Source organism: Diplotaxodon limnothrissa, linkage group LG12, assembly GCF_057381915.1.
Source record: "Diplotaxodon limnothrissa isolate DT_005_m linkage group LG12, D_limnothrissa_male_GT1.1, whole genome shotgun sequence".
Taxonomy (NCBI): Eukaryota; Metazoa; Chordata; class Actinopteri; order Cichliformes; family Cichlidae; genus Diplotaxodon; species Diplotaxodon limnothrissa.
This window is the reverse complement of record NC_140607.1, coordinates 24,083,184-24,103,481: the sequence shown is the minus strand read 5'-3', so window position 1 is coordinate 24,103,481 and position 20,298 is coordinate 24,083,184. Positions and strand designations below refer to the sequence as shown.

The 20,298-nt window shown below is 40.8% G+C and overlaps 2 protein-coding genes across 3 annotated transcripts; both read right to left on the bottom strand.

Annotated features, from left to right (window-relative positions):
• Window positions 1-341: 341 nt before the first annotated feature.
• fem1c (fem-1 homolog c) lies at window positions 342-8,487 on the bottom strand. Its single transcript, XM_085368386.1, has 6 exons — window positions 7,149-8,487; window positions 4,079-4,248; window positions 3,805-3,993; window positions 3,001-3,512; window positions 2,519-2,695; window positions 342-2,351 (listed from the first exon to the last, which is right to left on the bottom strand). Exons 1-6 carry the CDS (start codon window positions 7,690-7,692, stop codon window positions 2,087-2,089), a joined length of 1,857 nt encoding a protein of 618 aa, XP_085224512.1. The 5' UTR covers window positions 7,693-8,487; the 3' UTR covers window positions 342-2,086.
• A 4,926-nt stretch (window positions 8,488-13,413) lies between these two features.
• tmed7 (transmembrane p24 trafficking protein 7) lies at window positions 13,414-18,678 on the bottom strand. 2 transcript variants are annotated; one of them, XM_085368384.1, is made up of 4 exons: window positions 18,611-18,678; window positions 18,140-18,335; window positions 16,528-16,773; window positions 13,414-15,559 (listed from the first exon to the last, which is right to left on the bottom strand). In XM_085368384.1, the coding sequence occupies exons 1-4, from the start codon at window positions 18,676-18,678 to the stop codon at window positions 15,323-15,325; spliced, it is 747 nt and encodes a 248-aa protein (XP_085224510.1). In that variant the 3' UTR covers window positions 13,414-15,322. The 2 variants fall into 2 exon arrangements, with proteins under 2 accessions (XP_085224510.1, XP_085224511.1); XM_085368385.1 differs by having other exon boundaries at window positions 18,619-18,651.
• Between the last annotated feature and the right edge of the window lie 1,620 nt (window positions 18,679-20,298).

The following is a 20,298-nucleotide window of genomic DNA, read 5'->3' as shown; positions in this document are numbered from 1 at the left end:
CCTCCTGGGAGAGGCTGCTGTCAATGTGTCAATGCCACAGCGCAAAGAATCTAACCAGAGCCAGGTGCATCAATCCGGCCACCAAACTGCTCAACTCCCAATCCAGTCAGGCATTTATGGGAGACAAGTCTCATCCTGAAAGGATTTTCTCCAGCTTTCCTAATCCAGAAACCACATGACACCCCCAGAGGTCCCTTGTGCCTGACCCAGTAAGTCACAATAGGGGTCTCACACTGTGTTAGGCAGCTGGTTTTAATGTTGTGGCTGACTGGTGTATAGCTATTAAAACAAAGAGAGAAAAACCAGGAAATAAAGACATTTGGACAAGACGACAAGTGCAACATGGGTTTATTGTCAAACTGGTTATTAAGACATGAACTCAATTAATGCCATATCAAATCTTAAACTCCGCTGTAGTAAAGTGCAGATTCACATCAAGTTGCCCTGGGTGTCCTCAATACATTTGCTATGTCTGCTTTTTTTCTTTTTAAACTGTAATATGAAATCCTAAGAATTATGAAAAGCCCTTTTTTTAAAATTTCCAACCCACACATCTAAAGCTAATGTGCAAATGAGATAATTCACAAAGCTTTCCTATTCTGTATGTAGAGGCATCCTCCCACTCGTGTCTTCAACTCCTCACACAGCTGGATGACAGCTGTATAAGACAAACAGATCTACCCTTGCTCTGCTCTAGTTTGGAGTGTAGGTGTTGTCATGAAAGGTCTTCTGCAGTGATTGGTTGGTTGATATGTTGCTGCACGCGAACAGTGGGACAATGTTTACCCAAACGTTTTTTTGGGGGGGGGGATAAAAATTATTAAAGAACGACAGTATTTAAAGGTCGGCCATGTATGAATGTTAAAGAGGTCACTTCTGTGTACGAGCCTGCACTCGCCAGCGGTTGTGAACTGTTAGTTTGGCCGCTGTGGTTTCTACTGGCAGTCACGTGCATTGTGGAATCTCCATGAGCGCCACTTCACCAAAATTCCCATTGTCAACAATTTGTGTAAAGTCAAACAAAAAACAAAAGCAAAAAACCCACTCTGCTTACAAGGAACGCACCGTGGGGGGGCACTCGCATTTCTTTCACACACGCACTCACGCAAAAAAAAAAACAAAAAACAGTTGCTCAAATTCATTCACTCGTCTTACAACAATCAGTACAATGTTTTTTTGCACCCCTCTCCCCCTCCTTTTTGAGTGAAGTAGGTGGATACTGAAGAAAACGGCAGCAATGAGGTAAACACAAAAACTCATGAGAGATATTGCACAGACAAGTGCCGGCACAGAATACAACAGTCTCTCTTTCCAACAGCCTAGCCTGTGCATAGAAAGAATAAAGCACTTATGGTGTTTGCACGCATTAAACCCTTCTTGTAAAGCTTTGTTGTACACTTAAGTGGGAACGACAAATGAGTCTCGAATCCACAGCACTTGGCAGATGTCCAGATTTGCATGACCAAAAACTAGGTGTATTTGTAAAAGTACAAAAGAACTAAAACAAACAAACAAAAAAAAAAAAAAAATTCTAATGACTGAGGAAGGGTCCATGACTGTTGGCAAACCAAAAATATTTTTTTAAAAATAATAATAACAACCTGAACTCCCAGTATATGTAGAAATGCCTTGAGACTGAGAAGACGTGAGCAGGCAATGTTGAGACTGGGTTGCAGCCAGCATGGAGAAAAATCTCTCAAGTTTCATTTAATAAATAGAAGTCGATGAATATGCAAAAAAAAAAAAAAAAAACCTCAAGCAAAAATACATAAACCCCTTTGCTCAGTTCATCCAGAGATGCAGCTGTTTGTGTCAATGTTGCAATCCACTCCTGATGCATCCCCAAAAAAATTGGGCCAGTTAATCCAAATCATTTTAAGTCCATCCTGGTTAGTTGAGGACTTTTTGTGTGCACTTAATTCTTCCAACAAGTCCATACTCTCCATGTAGTTTGAATTTGCAAACCTAACCCACATAATTGTCTCTGTTTTTCAAGCACCCTGTGGGTGAGGCGTTGAGATTATGTTGCTCCTTTTCACACTTTTCCCCGTGCACCCATCCATTCTTCTCCACTCCTTCACAATCATTATCTGTGGAGCAAGACGAAGGCCTCCAGTTTCTCTGGGATGTTTCCCCGGTAGTCGAGGCCGTGCTTGATGATAGCCCTGGCGGCTAGGCACTGCAGAGTGGTGTGGTTAATGGGCTGGATGACATTCCTGGCCAGCTCCTTCTCATCCAGGAGGTCGCAGGCCGTTTGCTGGAAGGCGTTGGTGCTGTCGAAGTGAGTCCCGCAGGAAATGAGCAGGTTCATGATGTCAGGGTGACCGTTGGATGCCGCTATGTGGAGGGGGCTGGTGGATACAAAGATAATAGATCTGTAAGAGGATTATCCTGTACAACATACAAGCACACATGTCTTCTTATCCACTTTCTGCCATTTTCCCCCAGAACAAATCTAGGTGAAAACTAAAAGCTGGAGAGTGTGGGTGAAACAGAAGCGCGATATTTAAAAACAGACCTGTTGTCATCGTCATCTCGACTGTTGACATCTGCCCCACACTCAAGTAGGATTGAAGCGACCGTGAGGGAAGGGAACTTGCAGACGGGATAACGGCCCACGCAGGTAGTGTTGCGGTCGACTGCCAAGTGCAGTGGGCTGAAGCCATTCTTACCACATGGGTGGAGCTTCAGGAATCTAGAGATGCAACAGTGTCAGAATGAAAGGCAAAGAATTATGAATATGAACAATAAGTTTGATTAAACTAATGTTTTTTTTTTTTTTAAATCAACATTACTGACAGAATTGCAAAAAGCCTGTGGCAAAGGTCAATTAACATCCTGCCGGTTTGCTAAAAAAACGGTTGTATATGTGACTGAAAGGAACATTAACAAAAATCACTGTCACAGGAAACTTTTAGACCCTTCCAACTGCCATATTGTGTACAGAGACATATGTGACCTTTATAAACAACACTGAGGAGATTTTCAATAGGAACACACCTATAGATGGTCTCCTTCTTGAAATGGTCCTGCTCTGCAGTACATGGCACCTTCTCTAAAAGACAAATGAGGTGGAGAATAATTGAGAGGGCCTTGCTGAGCTGAGCAGGGTCAGGAGGCATTGGTCCACTTTGTTTAATGGCTCGTTCAATCTCCATCACACTCTTGGACAGTATCCCCATCAAGTCCTCAAACGACACCGATGTCCCCAAGAGCCCCTTGGCCCTGTCCTGCAGCATGAAGGAGAAGAGCTCAGCGAATGACAGCAGGCTGGAGGAAGTCATGGGACTGAGGGGGTCCAGGTTGCTTTGTTGCATGTCCAGCGCGTACTTCCACAGATTTATGCAGCGTTCGAAGTTTCCAGAGTCAGCATAGACGGCACCACGGTAACGGATGTAGTAGGAAGTGTCTGGGTGTTGTGGACCGAGGATTCGCTCTCGGATGAGCAGAGCCTGCATGCGCATCTCATCTGGGTCAGAAATAAGTCCATCCAGCTCTTCTGCGTTTGTTACCTAGAAAGCAGATTTAAAAAGTAGCAGAGTGACTTGTGACTTCAGCACCAAGACGCATATCGATATATGGGTCTTGGATTTAATCTATATAGCTAATTAACAAAGTTTTAGGCTACATCTCCAATACTAAAGACCAGAGTGTAACATTAAAGGTTTTCCCCAGAAAAATGAAAACATTTACTTTTTCCATCTTGATATCAAAATGTGACATCATGTGAAAAGAAAACCTATTTCAAGAGCTTTAAACACATTGCAAGCCCACTTTAAGGTGGTGCTGGGTAAATGCACTCACCTCTCTAGCATAATCGTATGCCATGATCAGCTGCTTGGGTTCTGGCTTCTGGATGATGTTGTTACTGTCCATGTACCTCAGATCCATGGCTCTTTTCCAGTATTTTAAAGCTCCAAGCAGATCTCTTTTTTTGTCTACAAACGTAGCTCCCAAGAGCTCCAGGGCATCAATGCGCTCTGTGTGCCTCGTCTGCAGAGACAAAATATGTGATTTATGTGATCCTCACACAACTCTACACAAACAAACTTTAACTGTAGGTGACAGGAAGCCTGACCTGCTGATGCGTAGTCAGGTAGTCTACAATATTAGTATGGCCTGTAACACTGGCAGAAAGTAAGGGTGTCATGCCGTAGCCATCCTGCTCCATGGTTGCGCCATACTGCAGTAACATCCGCATGATCTCCAGGCTGCCTGACTCCGCACAGTCGTGAAGCGCCGTGTTGCCTGTGAACAAAGAAGACGCATGTTGTGCAGTGAGTTAAACATAAGACCTAGATTAGCTCACAGAAGACTAGCAGGAATTCAGTTTGCAAATCCATGACTACATCCATCCTATTACCTTGATATAGACTTAAGGAATTTCTCTCTCCATGTTATCATAAGCTGGTAATTAAAAAAAAAAAAAACATTTAAAAGGCTCAATGACTGATGCTAAAGTTCTTATGGATGCTACCACTTTACATTTATTTATTCCATAAGATGAGTCATATTCACTTTTTTTAGCGGTTTCATCAGTTTTAGAACAGAAAAAGAGAATCAACTTCTCCAAAGGATTTGAGCAAACAGACACACATCACATGAAGTATTTTTCAGCACAACACGGACAAAGAAAAACAACAACAACAAACAAACCAAAAAAAAACCATGCAACACAATAAAAAACTAACAAAAAAACAAATAAGCAGTTCAAAAGACAAAGACAAATATGAATGTCTAACTAGGAAGAGCACAAAATGCATTCTTTAAAAGTTTAATCCATTTAATTTAGTTTCCTTTTAATTGATAATGTTCCATTCCAGGGATACCAGAGATCTAGTTTAATCCAGTTTAGCAACAAAAATAAGACATCTCTCCACCTTGGGGGTTTCCCAGGAATTTACCAAACTCAAAACAAGGAAGTACTCCCAATCACACTTCTGTTTAACTCCATTCACTACTGAGACTAAATACAACTATTAAGAGTCAATAAGAAGAAGACAATTAGTCACCAAGCTTCGAGTACCTTGGTGTTATTGTGGTGCTGAATTTCAGAGAAGCTGTTCTGATAACAGTTTCTTACGACTGCAAACTTACAGAGTGAAAATGCCTGAAGCGTGCTTAAATTAGCATATCAGACCACCGTATGGACCTATGTGGTTCACCATTAAGGAAAACACAGGGCCAGACATTTGTACAACAGAAAAGTCTGAGAAACTCCACTGGTTCTTTGGACTGCAGGACGTAAAGGTGAGTCAAGGGCAGATAACTTCCATCATGAATTGTAAGAATATTTAGGGATGACCACAAACTTCCAATGCCACATTCCTCAGATAAAAGGGAGAAATTGCACTTTGTAAGGTGAGCTAAGCTATTGTTAAAAAGAAAAAGGGAGAACCTATTACAAACAATTACAGTGAAAAATGAAGTTCCACCAGCAGTGTTTTCAGTCTTGACTTGTTTGCCTTCGTTGGAGGGTATGTCACATTGTCAGTGAAACCGTGCAAGAGTCACACAGTGGTATTGTAGCCAAGGAAAAAAACAACAACAAAAAAACAATAAAACAAACCCACAATTTGAAAGTACAAAAAATAACATTCAAGATCACTCATGGAGCAGAAGCAGGACCATTTCCACCACTGCTACATTTACTCAAGTCTGGCATGTTAAAAGTAGGTCACTCAGTCCTGAAAAATCAGGTTCAGTTTTCCCCAAAGAGGAAGGGATCTACAGACACACACACGTGCTTACTGAACTTTGAGTCCCATAAAGATAAGTAAATCCCTTTGAGGAAATTCAACACATGCCATGACTGGGAATTATAAACACTTCAAGCTCACCCCCCTTTTTTTTCTTCTGGTTAACAGTGCGTTTGTTTTTCTTTCTGCTCTCTGAGGCTACTCCACACTCAGTCAGATGAGACCAAACAGGGTTAGTTTGGGATCAACCAGCAGTTATATTCTTTGGTTTCTGCAAACATAACAATTCTGGACAGAAAACTGCAGCAGCAGCAGCAGCGCTACAGTTTCCCCCCCTCAGTTAAATATGTACAAGCAAAACTGGGTAAACAACAAGAAAGCCATGTTTATACTAAAAAATGGTTTAAACTGACTTTTGATTATATAATCAGTGTTTTAATGTGGTTTGGATAAATAACACTGATTGGAAAAACTTCAAGGAATGATTTAAGATTTGTTTGTCTGCATTAATCGATTCAAGATGACACCTCACCAAACAGGTTATTTACTGAAAGTCTTTCATGAACTGAAAAGTGATGACTTTTCTGAGAAGGAAGTGAGCAGGGCACAACTTCTGAAGCAGTCTAGTCATCTGTGATTATTTTGTCAGGACTGTTTTTCTCCTCTAACTTGCTCACTTTCCTGCCTAAACATAAGCTTTATTGTTTTTGAAAAGTTTCCAGTCATATCTAATAATAGAGATTTACCCTCTTATGTCAATACAGCTGTTTTGTGAAAAGCAGTGTAGAGAGGGTGGTTTGTGCCCTGCTCTTGAGTTTAGTGCTAGTCACAGGAAATTAAGTATAAGCTTCAACTATATAGTTCTGATCACACAAGAGCTAAAAGTAGGGACTTTAATGTGCCAATCTAGGTAGGTATCCAAAGGTCTGTGGTTGTAATTCACTGTAAAACCGTGAATTCAAGCCTACCAAAGCAGCCGTTTCCATAGAAAGAGAAAATAATGAACATCCTGAGAAGTTAAGTGCTTTTATTTTTAACCACACGTATAAAAGACAATGATCTTAAAGACAAATTCTTATTGTTCCTGTATTTAGAAAACACCATCCAAAGTATGAGCTTCCAGACACACCCTGACACACACGCACGCATCCAGGCTGACGTAGCTAGCTTGCAACTTTCCACTGTGAAACCAGAAGTTCATGATTTGCTGTTGAGTCATTTCATACAGGAAAAAAAGCAATTGCAAATTAGTTAATTTTGTCATCCGATAACAAACCCTATATTTGGATGCATGCGTGTCACGTGCATTTTGCCCATTTGTTGCTCGATTTTCTCAAACTATCTGCTATCGGCTCAAAAAAAAAAAAAAAAAAAAAAAAGGAAAAAGAAAATAGGGCTTATCATCCATGTAGTCAACATTTTACTGTGGAAAGCTTTTTACAGACTCACCTTTGATGCTTTTCCTGTTGACATCTGCCCCTTTCTCCAGCAGGTACTGCGCTATCTCCTTGTGCCCCTTGTAGCATGAAATCATGAGACAAGTATGGCCGTGTCTGTTGGCTACTTCCAGGTCAGCATTGTGCTCCACCAGGTATTTCACAATATCCAGGTGGCCGTCAAAGCAGGCCGCCCTCAGGGGCGTTGAGTTGGTCAGCGTTGTGCTGTTGACAGAAGCTCCGTGACCCAGCAGGGACTGGACTACCTTCAGATGTCCCGCTGCCGAGGCAGCCCAGAGAGGGGGCGCCCCCTCGATAGTCTCCCCGTCAAAGTTCACCGATCCACCGACCTCGACAGGAGCACTGCAGCACTCCAGCAGATACTCCACCAGGTCCAAGTGGCCGTACCGGGCAGCCATCAGGAGCGGGGTGGCCCCGTTTGTCTTCTCGCCCATTAACTTGGTCACCTCGTGCCCATCTTTGTTCTCCAGCAGCTTCTGAAGCAGCCGGAGCTTACCATCTCTGGCTGCGTTAAACACCGCGGTCTTTAAATCCATCCCCGAGACTTAAATTCACGGTTTAATGGTAGTTAAAAAAAATGGCAGCGCTGTCTGTCAAACAATGGGGTCGACGACCCGTGGATGTGTAAGGTCGCTGTGGACAGGTGAAGCTTGGCAGCCTTTGTTTATAACAAGCTTCGACTTTCTAGCTAACTGTTAAACCAATGCGCTACCTTTTCTTGTTGTTGGGGATTAAAATCCGCAAATAGTTCGTGACTTTCTAAATCTCCAGCTTTAAAAAGTTGACACCACTTAAATCTTAATCTATATTACTAACTCAGACGTTTTTAGCCCAGTTAGCAAAAGTGGCTAGTCAACTTCCTCGATCCGTTTAGCTAACCGACTAGCTCCGCTTAGCCGAACCACTCTTCACCGCTGCTCATCCACTGACATGTCCGCTCCACTCGAGAAGCCCTTCTTCCTTAGATCTGTCCCCTTCGCTGGTCATTGTTCCCCAGCATAACGTTACTCCTCAGTGGGTTATTTATATTTGCTTTCCAAGGGCCGAAGTGTAGAAATCCACCCCCACCCGTTTACGCTGCTGCTGCTTATGCTAGCTTAGCCAGGAAAAACGACGTTCAGTCAAACAAGCGAGGGGATATCCCCCACTAACCGTGCCGCGTTTCTCTCTCACAGACACACCTCGTCCCCTTCCAAAAACCAACAGGCGTTACCACAAAAACGGCAGGTTACCAGTCGTCCACACAGCCGCTCAACAAGCTGGCAGGTCCGCCAAAGGAAAAGAAGGTAAACAGGGGAGGCTAACTAACCACCCACGGCTCAACCGGATGATCACGACTCGGTTTGTGTCAAATCACAAACCCGACGCAGTCTTTTTTTTTTCTCCAGTGGAGCACATGATTGACAGGTGGACAGCCAATCAGAGAGCTGGAAGCCCTGTTACGCAGACAACAACAAAGAGTTAAAAGAGAGTGTTTTAAGATAAGATAAGATAAGATAGAACTTTATTAATCCCTCGGGTGGGTTCCTCTGGGAAATTCGACTTCCAAAAAGCACAGCAACGACCGAAGTTACAGTTACAGAATTGTTATATATATATATATATATATATATATATATATATATATATATATATATATACACACACACACACACACACACACACATATATAAATACAGAGACAAATATAAATAAAATATACAAAGGGGATAAATAGAATAAATAGGAATAAAAAATAAAAATACAAGTGAATTGCACATTTCAAGTATTGAGTCTATTGCACTGTTGACTATTTACAAAAAGTATTGCACAAGGTATTGTACAGTGAGGTGAAGAGGCACTACAGCTTAGTTGTTCCCCCCTCCTTTGTCCTCCTGTTTCCCCTCCCTCTCCCCTCCAGAGAGGAGTTAAACAGTTTGATGGCGTGTGGGACAAAGGAGTTTTTAAGTCTGTTAGTTCTTGTCTTGGGGAGAAGCAACCTGTCACTGAACAGACTCTTCTGATTGTTTATGGCCGTGTGCAGAGGATGCCCAGCATTGTTCATAATGTCCATCAGTTTCTTTAATGTCCTTTTCTCTGCCACTGTCACCAGAGTGTCCAGCTTCATGCCGACCACAGAGCCAGCCTTCCTGATCAGTTTCTCCAGCCTGCATGAGTCCTTCTTTGCTGTGCTGCTCCCCCAGCACACCACAGCATAGAAAAGTACTCCAGCAACCACCGACTGGTAAAACATCCTCAGGAGCTTCCTGCAGATGTTAAAAGACCTCAGCCTCCTGAGGAAGTACAGTCGGCTTTGGGCTTTTTTATACAGGTGCTCTGTGTTGCATGACCAGTCCAGTTTATTGTCCACCCACAGCCCGAGGTACTTGTACTTGTTGACCACCTCCACCTCCTCCCCCTCTATCTGAACCGGCAGTGGACCTTCTCTGGACCTCCCGAAGTCCACAACCAGTTCCTTAGTCTTCCAGTTCCTTTTTCAAGCACCAATGAATTTTCTTACTACCATAGAAAGAGAAACAGAGGCACAGGAAAGACTCAAATACTGCACTGATAGCTGAGGAAGACACACGGTAATGCACATCCTCAGCAGCTTCCAGAGGCAGTTTGAAATTAAAGAGACAGCATGAAAAATGGTTAAAAAAAATTATATTAATGACTATACTTATTTATTTATGTATGAAGTTATTCATTCAGTCTGATCTTTTATTTTTCCTTTAACTTATTTGTTAGGGTTAGATCAACTATTGCAATAAAAACGCGGGACTCACAGTCATTTGGAGATTCCAGTCCCACTAACATCTGCATCAATACCCTGTAATACATTAATCATATATTGTATGCTTTATTTATTTAGTTTGCAAATTATTGTTTTTTGTTAATAACTGTAATATGCTTGGTCAGGACAGTGAGACAGGTTGATGAGGCCAGACAGGATTCTTTGTTGACACTGATGTTTGCAGATGACATTGTGATCTGTAGAAAACAGTAGACAGTAGAAAACAGGTGAAAGAGAGGTTGGAGAGGGGGGAGTTATCACCTTTTTTCAAGCATTTGTCTTAGGTGAATGTAACTGACATGTATAGATAAACCACAAGGCATATAAATATACAATCATACTGAAAGTAAAGTTAAGTCACGTTTTCCTATATGGATATATATTTAATAGAATAAAATCTTGTATAACAATTTTTCACCATAAACTTAATGGGGATAGGTGCCTGATGAGTGTAGTAGCATATAGTTATTTTTGTACACATACCAAGGTCTTGTAATCATATGTAGATGTATGCATACATTTTACTGTATATAAACAGAGAACGAGTCCCTATTGATCTTCTAGTTATATAAATAACATCTACCACCTTTTTATTTCAACTTTTCTCACTTTGATTATGCACATCAGTTTGCCAACAGTACAAATGCACCAAATAATACTATAACTTGGGATATAGTTATAGTTTATAATTAAAGCTGCAAGCAGCGTTATGAGGGCCCTCGCACCCTGGCGTGTCGAGCCACGCCCAACACCTCAAACCGGCACGTCCGATGTGATGTCACATTGATGGATTTCATGCTTTTAATCACCAGCTAACATTTCATCTTATTCAACCAGGATTATAGTCATGCCACTAGGTGGCGCTCTAACCATTATTGACAAATAGCATAACAAACATTTCCAAGCTCGAGTCTCATCACACCTGCGACCTTTGGGAGAGATTGGACATTGTGTTTTTTAGTGACAGCAGATTACTGCTTTTTGCGAGTGATTGAAACTCTACGTGCCGCCATGACCACCCCGTTTCCCTGAACGGAAAAAGCTTCGCAATTTAACATCACAAAGGTCTTTAGATTCTACACACTGAAGAATGCTTCAATATGATGAAATCCCTTGGAGGAGTTCGTCAAAGTATGAGGCCTGAAAAGGGGGGAAAATGTCATCAAAATTACACATTAATTTTAAAATGGCTGACTTCCTGTTGGATTTGGGATATTGCTCCAAGAGACTTTTTTGTACATCTTGATATCTTACACAAGCTTACCAAGTGTCAGACTCATAGATGAAACACAGAGCAGGGGCTGATGTTTTGAAATATTGTAGGGGGCGCTGTGGAGCCATTTTGCGCTATTCAAGGAAAATGGTTACATAACAACAATGCCTTCATCCATTTGGAGGTGTGTGCCAAATTTCAAGCCTCTATAAACTTTCCAAGCCCCTCAAAAGCCACTTCATCTTTCATGATGAACCGCGTTGCCACCAGGGTGCGCCGTTCAGTTTAAAGTCACAATTTTTGCACTGAAGCATCACGAGGGACTGATGGTGATATTCACCGCTTTTGAGGTGGCCACGATCAACCTGTGAAAATCAGTACAACAAAGTTAAAGCCATGACATTTCCTGTTGCCACTAGGTGGCGCTGTCCGTATTTCCGACAATGGGCATATCAATCTGTTCAGGGCGGGTCTGACATCATGCCTGTAAAGTCTGGTACTGATCAGACTGGATTTCATTGAGTTATACTAATTTGTTTCTTCATGGCGTGACATCAAAGTTCGCCATGCTGCTGGGGTCACACCCTTTCGTGAAAAGTCACAGTTTTCACTGTAACCCAAGACCAACTCCTTAAGGCTTTCCTGGAGAAATTTGAGGCTGCAGATGTCACCCATCACAATACTGTACCCCAAAGTGTAAAACATGACATTTCCTGTTCCCACTAGGTGGCGCTGTCCCTGGTGTCAAATATGGCAGTTGAAATATGTTCAGGGGTGGAGCCTTATCATATGTCTTCACTTTGGTCAAGGTCAGAAAATGTATGACAAAATGAGAGGCAATAAGATTTTCATGGCGAGTCATCGAAATTCGCCATGGCGCCACGGCCTCATAGTATTGTGAAAACTCAAAAGCTCCGCAATTTAACATGGCACAAGGGTGTAGTTGACACTGTCCAAATTTGAAGCTTATAGGACCAAATCCCAAGGAGGAGTTCGTTAAAGTTCGAGGCATGGAAACGGTAAAATCAGAGCCAAAATGTCACCTTCAATCCAAAATGGCGGACTTCCTGTTGGGTTTAGGACATTGCCATAATAGACTTTTTTGTTCGACTCTGAAAGTTATATAGGTGTACCGACTTTCAAACATGTAGATCATACCCATACCGGGGGCTCGCGTTTTTCATTTTTCTAGGTGGCGCTACTGAGCTAATTTTCCCTGGCCATGTCTGAGAACATTAAAATACGTAAATTTTCACCAGACCTGACGCGTGTGCAAAATTTCATGAGTTTTCGAGTATGTTTAGGCCCTCAAAAGGCCAATTCATTTGCCGAAATAATAATAATAATAATAAACAGAGCAATTACAATAGGGCCTTCGCACTGTCAGTGCTCGGGCCCTAATAACAGAACCCAGAAAACATATCAAGTGTTCAAGCTGTGTTTACCCCTGCACAGCATCCACTCTTCTTTGACAATCTGTAAATATCTGTGAACTTATGAGACCAGGTGTTGGACTTCTGGGAGATGACATCTGTAAAAGTCCCATTCATGTCTGATTCTAGATGCTCAACAGTTCTGGGTGGGTCTGCTTTTTCATATTTATTCATTTAGCTGCAAAATGTTTTCAGTTGGAAAAAGGTCTGGATTGCATGCTTGGCAGTTCAGCACCTGGACTTTTCTACTATGATGCCACGCTGTTGTAATAGCGGAATTATATGATTTAGTCTCGTCTTACTGAAATATGCTATGTGCAGGATCCATCCATCCATCTTCTATTGCTTAGCCAGGTCTGGGCCATGCGGACAGCAGTTTCGGCAGAGATGCCAAGACCTCCCCTCCCCAGCCACTTACTCCAGCTCATCCGAGTGAACACCGGGGCGCTCTCAGACCAGCCAAGAGACATCATCTCTCCAGCGTGTCCTGAGTCTACCACGGGGCCTCATCTAGAGCTTTTCCACATTCTACTGTGAATAAAATGCAGGTTTATGAGTTTTTCTACACAACATTCTACACACTTCCTAAAGATCGAGCTGTGTGTAAATTTGTTTTTTAAAATGAGAAAAATAATTAAATAAAGAATAAGACTGCATGTGACAAAGGAAATAAACGGAGTCTTGACACCCCTGACCTAAAGGAAACCATGAACATGCTTTAGAAAATTGTGATGGCCTTGACAATATCACCCCCCTCAGGATAAAAGAAGCATGAGCAGATTGTGTTATCTAGAAACCCAACACCTCAATGTACAGTTTATTAATTAATGGTGACTAAATAAGTGCAGAATTTAACATTTAAACAAAAAGTTTATTCATCCATCCCACAATAACTTAACAACTTCCCACAATGCCTCGGAGCTAAACCTGTGCAAATGGAAATGCCAAAATTGCACCACATAAAACATGGCGACCTCTGGAGAGAGAATAACAGATCAAATTGATTGTTCTTGAAGTTTTTGTTTTTAATCACTTCTATCCCAAGTAGGACACTTCTATAAACCTGGACAATAAAATGAAACAAGCTTTTTTGGCTTCTTTCAGTGGGATAATATTTGTACACTGAATTTTTTTTTCTTTTCCCATCCCTGACTGAAAAGGTTTAACATATAACCACAATCTTTTAGCTTTCGATCTGTTCTCATCTCTTTTCATATAGCTGTGTATAGTAAAATTATGTAGGTTAAAACAGCTTCTTTATACTTGTGCTTTAGCCAATGTCTATGTGAAAGAGATACATTTACAGTAAGATGTTTGTAAACCACAAATAAAGATCCACGTGATTCCTGCCTGAAAGTCAAAACCACCCAGGTGAACTAAGCCCATAAACCATTGCATGTGACCTACACTAGTACAAAAAAACTGCTCACCGAAATTTGTAGTGAAACCCCTAAAAATAAACATGCATGTTTAAGATTTCTTTCTGCACTGCTAAATAAATGTCAAAAAAGGGTGAGATGAGAGTTTTGAAACATCAAATTATAACTCGTATTCACTTGAATTATCTTCTATTCAAGCAACAATTCTTCCGACCACACAAATGTTACAATATTGTTGTACAAAACCAAATGGACAGCGTCGGCTCAAAGAAAGACAGTGACTTAAGGAACTGGTGCACCTCTAACAGCTGGGATTGCCACTTAACAGACAAAACGATGCGGTTTTAAATACAAGAATGAGTCATTTCTTTTTTGTCTGCCACAGAGTCACACAGATGTAATAATAAAAAACAACAACAACAAAAAAAACCTACATCCCATATGTTAGAATTTATGTTGCACACTTAAACCGATCAATATTTCCCCCAATGTAAAAGAGAGCAAATGGAAACAAAGCAAAAACGTACTTTTAATTTATAGAGATTTTCTTTAAGGAATTAGGTTTGCAGTCACTCGTGGTATACCTTCTGCACTTTAATTCAATCCTTCAACCCAACAACCACCTTATGAACAAAGGGTGTCAAACTAATATTGGATTAAAGGACTGCTTACTCTCTGCAGAGCACAGCAAACTCCTTTCTAACTACTATCTAAAATGGCAAAGCCGATCAAAACAAAAAACACAACATCTACCATTTCTCACTTAATAAAGTGAGTTTTAGTAACACAGGAAAAAAATGCAACAGATTTTTCATAAACAAATCCAACCTTCGCACTGAGAGTGTGGCTTTTGAGAGCTAGTGCAGATAAAGACAAATATCTGCAGTATCCTTATAATATGACTACATTTAGTCCCAGTATCCACTTGGGTGCTTATTTCAGAGCAGTTTGGGATGAAAATTGGAACAGATCATGAAGACAGGGGTTAGAAAAGGACACATTTAAAATAAGAACACATTTAGAAATCATTTCAAATATTCAAATGACTTAAAGTTTTTCTTTAGCTATATGGCCGGTGCTTGAACTGCTTCAAATACAGATAGTTACAAGCAACACAATCAAGTCTTCCTCCTGTTTTTTTTTAATCCTCAAAAACACTTTTAACCCACAACTATTTTTTCTCCTCAAGACTAATTTGCATAAAGTTGTAAGAACAGCTGTACTGATTTAAGAGGCCGCATCAGATTGTAGGACCTGGCCGCTTGATATGATTCAATTACAGATCAGCGCGGCTGTTCCTATGCACTCCATGCACACAAGCTCAAGAACAGACAAAGGAAGTGATGAGTCAGATCTCAGAGGCTGTTATGAGCCCACACGCGTTGTCGTGGTCTTCTTGTCAGAGAAGAAGCTTCGCAGCAAGACCACCTGGCTGATGCTGACCACCAGAAGGATAATGGCTTCTCCGATGGACCAGAAAGCGACGCGGGTATTGAGGTCCTCGGCGCGACTGCGTCCCTGGGCCTCACGGAGGCGAAAGTGTGTCTGATAGTCGATCACCGACTTCAGAGCCTCATGGATGGACACGCAGGCTGACTCCATCTGTAAATGGTGAAGATTGGAAAACAAAACTGATTTTAGATTTTTGGAAGATGGCTGAAAATATTTACTAAATTCATCCACCAGGAACATTAAATCTGCAGGGCTGACAAATATGAGTCTGTCACTTAAGGGAGGGGTGGTTCTTGTATTTATATCATTGGTATTCTTTTGGCAACAGTGGTTTTGGCAGTGCTTTTTAATTATATTTCCTTAGCTAATATTACAGTAGGCAGATGATATTTTGTGCTTTTTCTAGTCTGTCTGAACAGACATATATTTCAGTATTTGAACATCCCACATCTTGCTGTCTTTTTCTGCCTTTAGTTTTGTGCCTGATAAATGACAACCATCATTTACTTAATCTAATGAAACACAAAAAGGTGATAAGGTCAGACATTTCCAGAAGGAGGGGACTAACATCTGCAACATTTAGCAGGAATTTTCCCCCCATTATTCTAAAAAGAATGACTCCAGCTCAGCCATATTTTTAGGATGTAATCAGCTTCCCTGAAGTAATTGCACAAAGTTCAAACGGTCATTTTCTGGGTTTGTCTGGGTCTCTCCAAATGTCTTTTTTTTTGTTTGTTTAAAATCGTTCTTTGGTAGATCACTGGTTAGGATCACCGTCTTGCTACATCACCAAATTTCAGCCTTCTTTTAGTTGATATTATCTTGTGAGAGTAGCCACAGTACTGAGATTTCATTTACAGATAAAGCTTGTCTGGTGACCCTTTCTATCTGAATAAAATAAACAAACTCTGCAAGGTGGCTGCTCTGCTTTTTGGGGGTTATTTATCACCAGGATTTATTTGCTTTTAATTTAAAGAAACTGTGTTGGTTCATTTGTGCAACCAGGATGAAGACAGGGTAACCGTTTAGGTTATTTCGCCCTAACAAATACAATGAAGGAAACATCAGTGAGAGAAACAGGCAGTTAACAGGTTTATGTGTGCATCCTCACAGTTTACCTGAGTAAGAGCAGTGACTCTGTTCTCGTTGGGGAAAAGTGGAGGGTCATCGCCAACCTGGAAGTCAAAGTAAACTGTCTTATGGGTGAAGGTGGAGAACTCATTGCTGAAGCAGAATTTGTAGGTGCCGTTCTTGGCTGCTGTGAAGGTAAAGCTGTCATATTGCTTCTTCATCTCCTTATAGAGTGTTGTGCCATCTGGGTCCTCCAAGCGGCAGTCCACATCGTAATGACCACCGGTCACCACCTGGGAATCGAAAGCACAGAAGGAATGAGTAACAAAGCCAAGGAGGGGTAGGATGGATACTGACAAAGTGTTTTTAAAAATATATATGGATAGCGTTTTTGCTTACAGGTCAGATTCTTTATCAATTTCATGTCTGAGTCCTACACATGTTTTCAGTGTCAGTGCAAATTAATCTGAACACAGTGTAGAAACAGAGTTTAAAACAACTGCCCCAACATAAGATAAGACAACCTTTATTAGTCCCACACGTGGGAAATTTGTTTTGTTACAGCAGAAAGTGGACAGTGAAAAGTTATATATCATCAGATTGTTATTACAGGCTAATTATGCACACAATTAAAAATAAAAACAATCACCCAGATTAATCTTCATTTATTGCACTTTTTCTCTTTTTTGGCAAATACACTTGAGGCACCAGTATGTGATTATTGCACTTTAAAAATAACACAACACTATGATCCTAATGCATACTTGTACAATAATTCCCCACTCGACCTGTGGGCTCGTCAGCCCTTGGTATTTCTCAAGCTTCTTGTATTCCTTCTTCTTGATTCACTTGGTATAGCTACATCCATCACCGTGGCCTTCTTCCTCTGATGGTCCACCATGTGGACATTATATTTGATTGGTTAACCATCACCAGTTTGTTTGTCTGCATCTGGAGGTCTAAATGGATGTTAGCTTGGGTTACTCTCAATCACCTTTGGGGTGTATCCCATTTTGACCTCCGGATTTCCAGACCATACTCGTCAAAGATGTTCCTGTATACGATGCCACACACTTGGTTATGGTGTTCAATGTATGCCCTGCCTGCTAGCATCTTGCACTCTGCTGTTATGTGCTGGATTATCTCTGGGGTATCTTTGCACAGCCTGTATGATAGACCTCGACCTCTAAGGATCTTTTGCTACCATGAGTAGTGTTTCTATGCCGTCTACCCTGTCAAGCTTTAACCAGCCATTGGTAGAATCTTTCAATATCAGCCACTTCTTGTGTTTGTTATACACCCTGCATGTGTGTGTGTGTGTGTAGTTCTAGTGAAATGTTTAAGGCACATGTCACAGATAATGAACAAGATCATTTAATAGTATTTATTACTTATAACTAGGCCTGCTGCTACCTGGACACCTCTTATTAAATTTAAATATTTACCTGAAGATCTTTCAGGTAGAAGTACAGTAACTGAGTTGGTTTACATTTCTAATGTTTATCAGACATGCACATGAAGCTGTTCATGTCCCTGGGTTTTCATCTTTGACGCCTGATACAGATTTCAAGGGGACAATCTATACTCGATTTAATTTGGGGGGAAAAACGACAAGGATGATTCGCATGGATGGGAGGGATCGAAAGAACAGACACGCACCTGGAACTCCAGGGTGCATTTGGTGCCCATGATGATGTCTTCGTAGAAACACTGTTTAGCGTTGTCTGGCAGCTCAAAAGTTAGCTCGGAGCCGAGCACCCACCCACAAAGCAGCTGGGCCCAGAGCACCTGAAGCAACACCCGAAGCGATCCGTGCATCCTGAAGACTGAGAGCCGACAGCTTCTAAGAAAAAAACTGTAAAAACAACAGATTTAAAACTAAAACCGTCACCGAAGGTGGCGAAAATACCGACAAGGAAAACCCGGACACTGATATAAGCGGCTAGCTGCTAGCTTAAAGCTAACTAGCGAGCTAGCTGGTCTTTATATTTTAGAGAAAGAAAGAAGCTCGGGATTTGTAATATGTTTCAATGGTTGCTGTGTTGTTGTTTTATTAGGATATAAGTAGTAACAGGCGTTAAAATAAATCCAAATATTTACGATTTTAGATTATGTTTTACTTAGAATTACCTACTCACCCCAGTCCTCACCCGGATGCAACTAATGCTAAGACGCGTATTACTAACGACACATCTCATTGGCCTTCATCCGTAAAAGCCCGCCTTTGCTTGCTCTCACTGGTGGAAAAACATAAAAGGAGGAGCCATTGTAACATCACGTGGGCCACAACCACGTAAGTGTGAGCAAAGCGTAGCTTCCCTTTTAGTACCTGAATCCAGGGCTCCAACGTGGCCGCCGGTTAAAATGAAAGTGAAGGCAGTTTGAATGGAGTAGAAATGCTGCTTAAGCCCTATCGGTATAGCATGGTGGTTACATTTATGTTACTTATAACCAAATTTCATTAGACACATTAAATGTTTCGTAACAATTTGGGATATTTAACCCCTATGACAGCGTCACACTCTGGCAACAAAACATGTTTTTTTGTTTGTTTGATTTGTCTTGTTTGTTTATTTCCTTTTGTCTTTTTTGTTATTACACTGTGCCTTAAGTTTTATATTCATTTATTTTTATATAATGACACAATATATAAGGAGTAAGGGGGTGAAATAATCTTTAAAATTTACCTGTATGTGGATGAATGTGTGAAGAAGTATATTTGGTTGTTGAAAGGAAAATTTTGATTTCATTTATTACTAGAAAAACATTTTGGCTCATTTTCTCAGTTGCATTATGGGTTTAGACCACTTTTCCAAACTACTTTGAGCTCTACTTTGGGTCCTTTCTGTATGGTGTAAAATGAATGACTGACTTAAATATTAGTGGATAGTTTTCATTCACAATATGTAGTAGACTTGATTTTAAAGGTTATCGTGCCAGATAATGATCTATTTTCCCTGTGTGTTTAAAACAAATATATAGAAAAAATTGTTTTTAAAACATTTTTGCTGGAGTTGAACATTGCAAAGTAACCCCTAAAATCATGAAAAAGAAATATTGCTCTTGAGTACATATTAGCATTTCTGTTGTGAATTGTAAGAATGAAAAACAAAAACAAAACTATATCATTCTATTCATAGCAGGCTTACCTTTTAAATGTTCAGGACAGCTGTCTTCAAACCCTTGCACTTTTCCACTTAGAGATGTTATAGATGGCAAGGAGCCAGACTTACATCGATCCTCTTGCCTTGCAAATAAAAACTCTCCATGCCTTCATTATACATTTACATCCCATCCCTATAAGCATTTATATTTATCTCTCAATCTTTATGCCAACAAAACGCACACTGAAAACACCACAATGTCTTTCTCTCACATCTAATATTCATGTACTCATTTAATACTTTTGGGGTGTAGACCATGCCAACACCCACAGATGTTGTATCATTTTAATATTCCCATGACACAACGCCCCTCATAATGTACGTTGAGTGCATCTTCCTGATAGTTGTGAAATTGCATCTCACCCTGAAAACAAGCTTCACATGAACATGCAGTGTGTATGCAGTGAAAGCAAAACAAGCCACAGAAATCAGTTAGATGGATTTTATGGTTGGGTTATGGTTAAGCAGGAAATAAAGCAAATGCATTATGAAGCAGGTGTCGAATGAAAGGTATCAAAAACAGTCAAAGGTTAAGAGGAAAGACTAGAGTTTAATTAAACGAAAGTGGGAGAAAGTAGGTGTGGAGAAAGGAATGACTTTTTCATCAGACACACTGGAACATCATTAAAATATTCAACTGTGGAACAGCTTTGC

Coding starts and splice junctions, on each gene's coding strand:
- tmed7 (XM_085368384.1), bottom strand. CDS start 18,678: ATGAGATGTGTCGTTAGTAATACGCGTCTTAGCATTAGTTGCATCCGG. Junction 16,774..18,139: donor AATGCACCCTGGAGTTCCAG/GTGCGTGTCTGT, acceptor TTCGATTCCCAG/GTGGTGACCGGTGGTCATTA. Junction 15,560..16,527: donor GAGTCACTGCTCTTACTCAG/GTAAACTGTGAG, acceptor CACCATTTACAG/ATGGAGTCAGCCTGCGTGTC.
- fem1c (XM_085368386.1), bottom strand. CDS start 7,692: ATGGATTTAAAGACCGCGGTGTTTAACGCAGCCAGAGATGGTAAGCTC. Junction 3,513..3,804: donor CATACGATTATGCTAGAGAG/GTGAGTGCATTT, acceptor TCTGCTTTCTAG/GTAACAAACGCAGAAGAGCT. Junction 2,352..2,518: donor CGAGATGACGATGACAACAG/GTCTGTTTTTAA, acceptor TGTATCCACCAG/CCCCCTCCACATAGCGGCAT.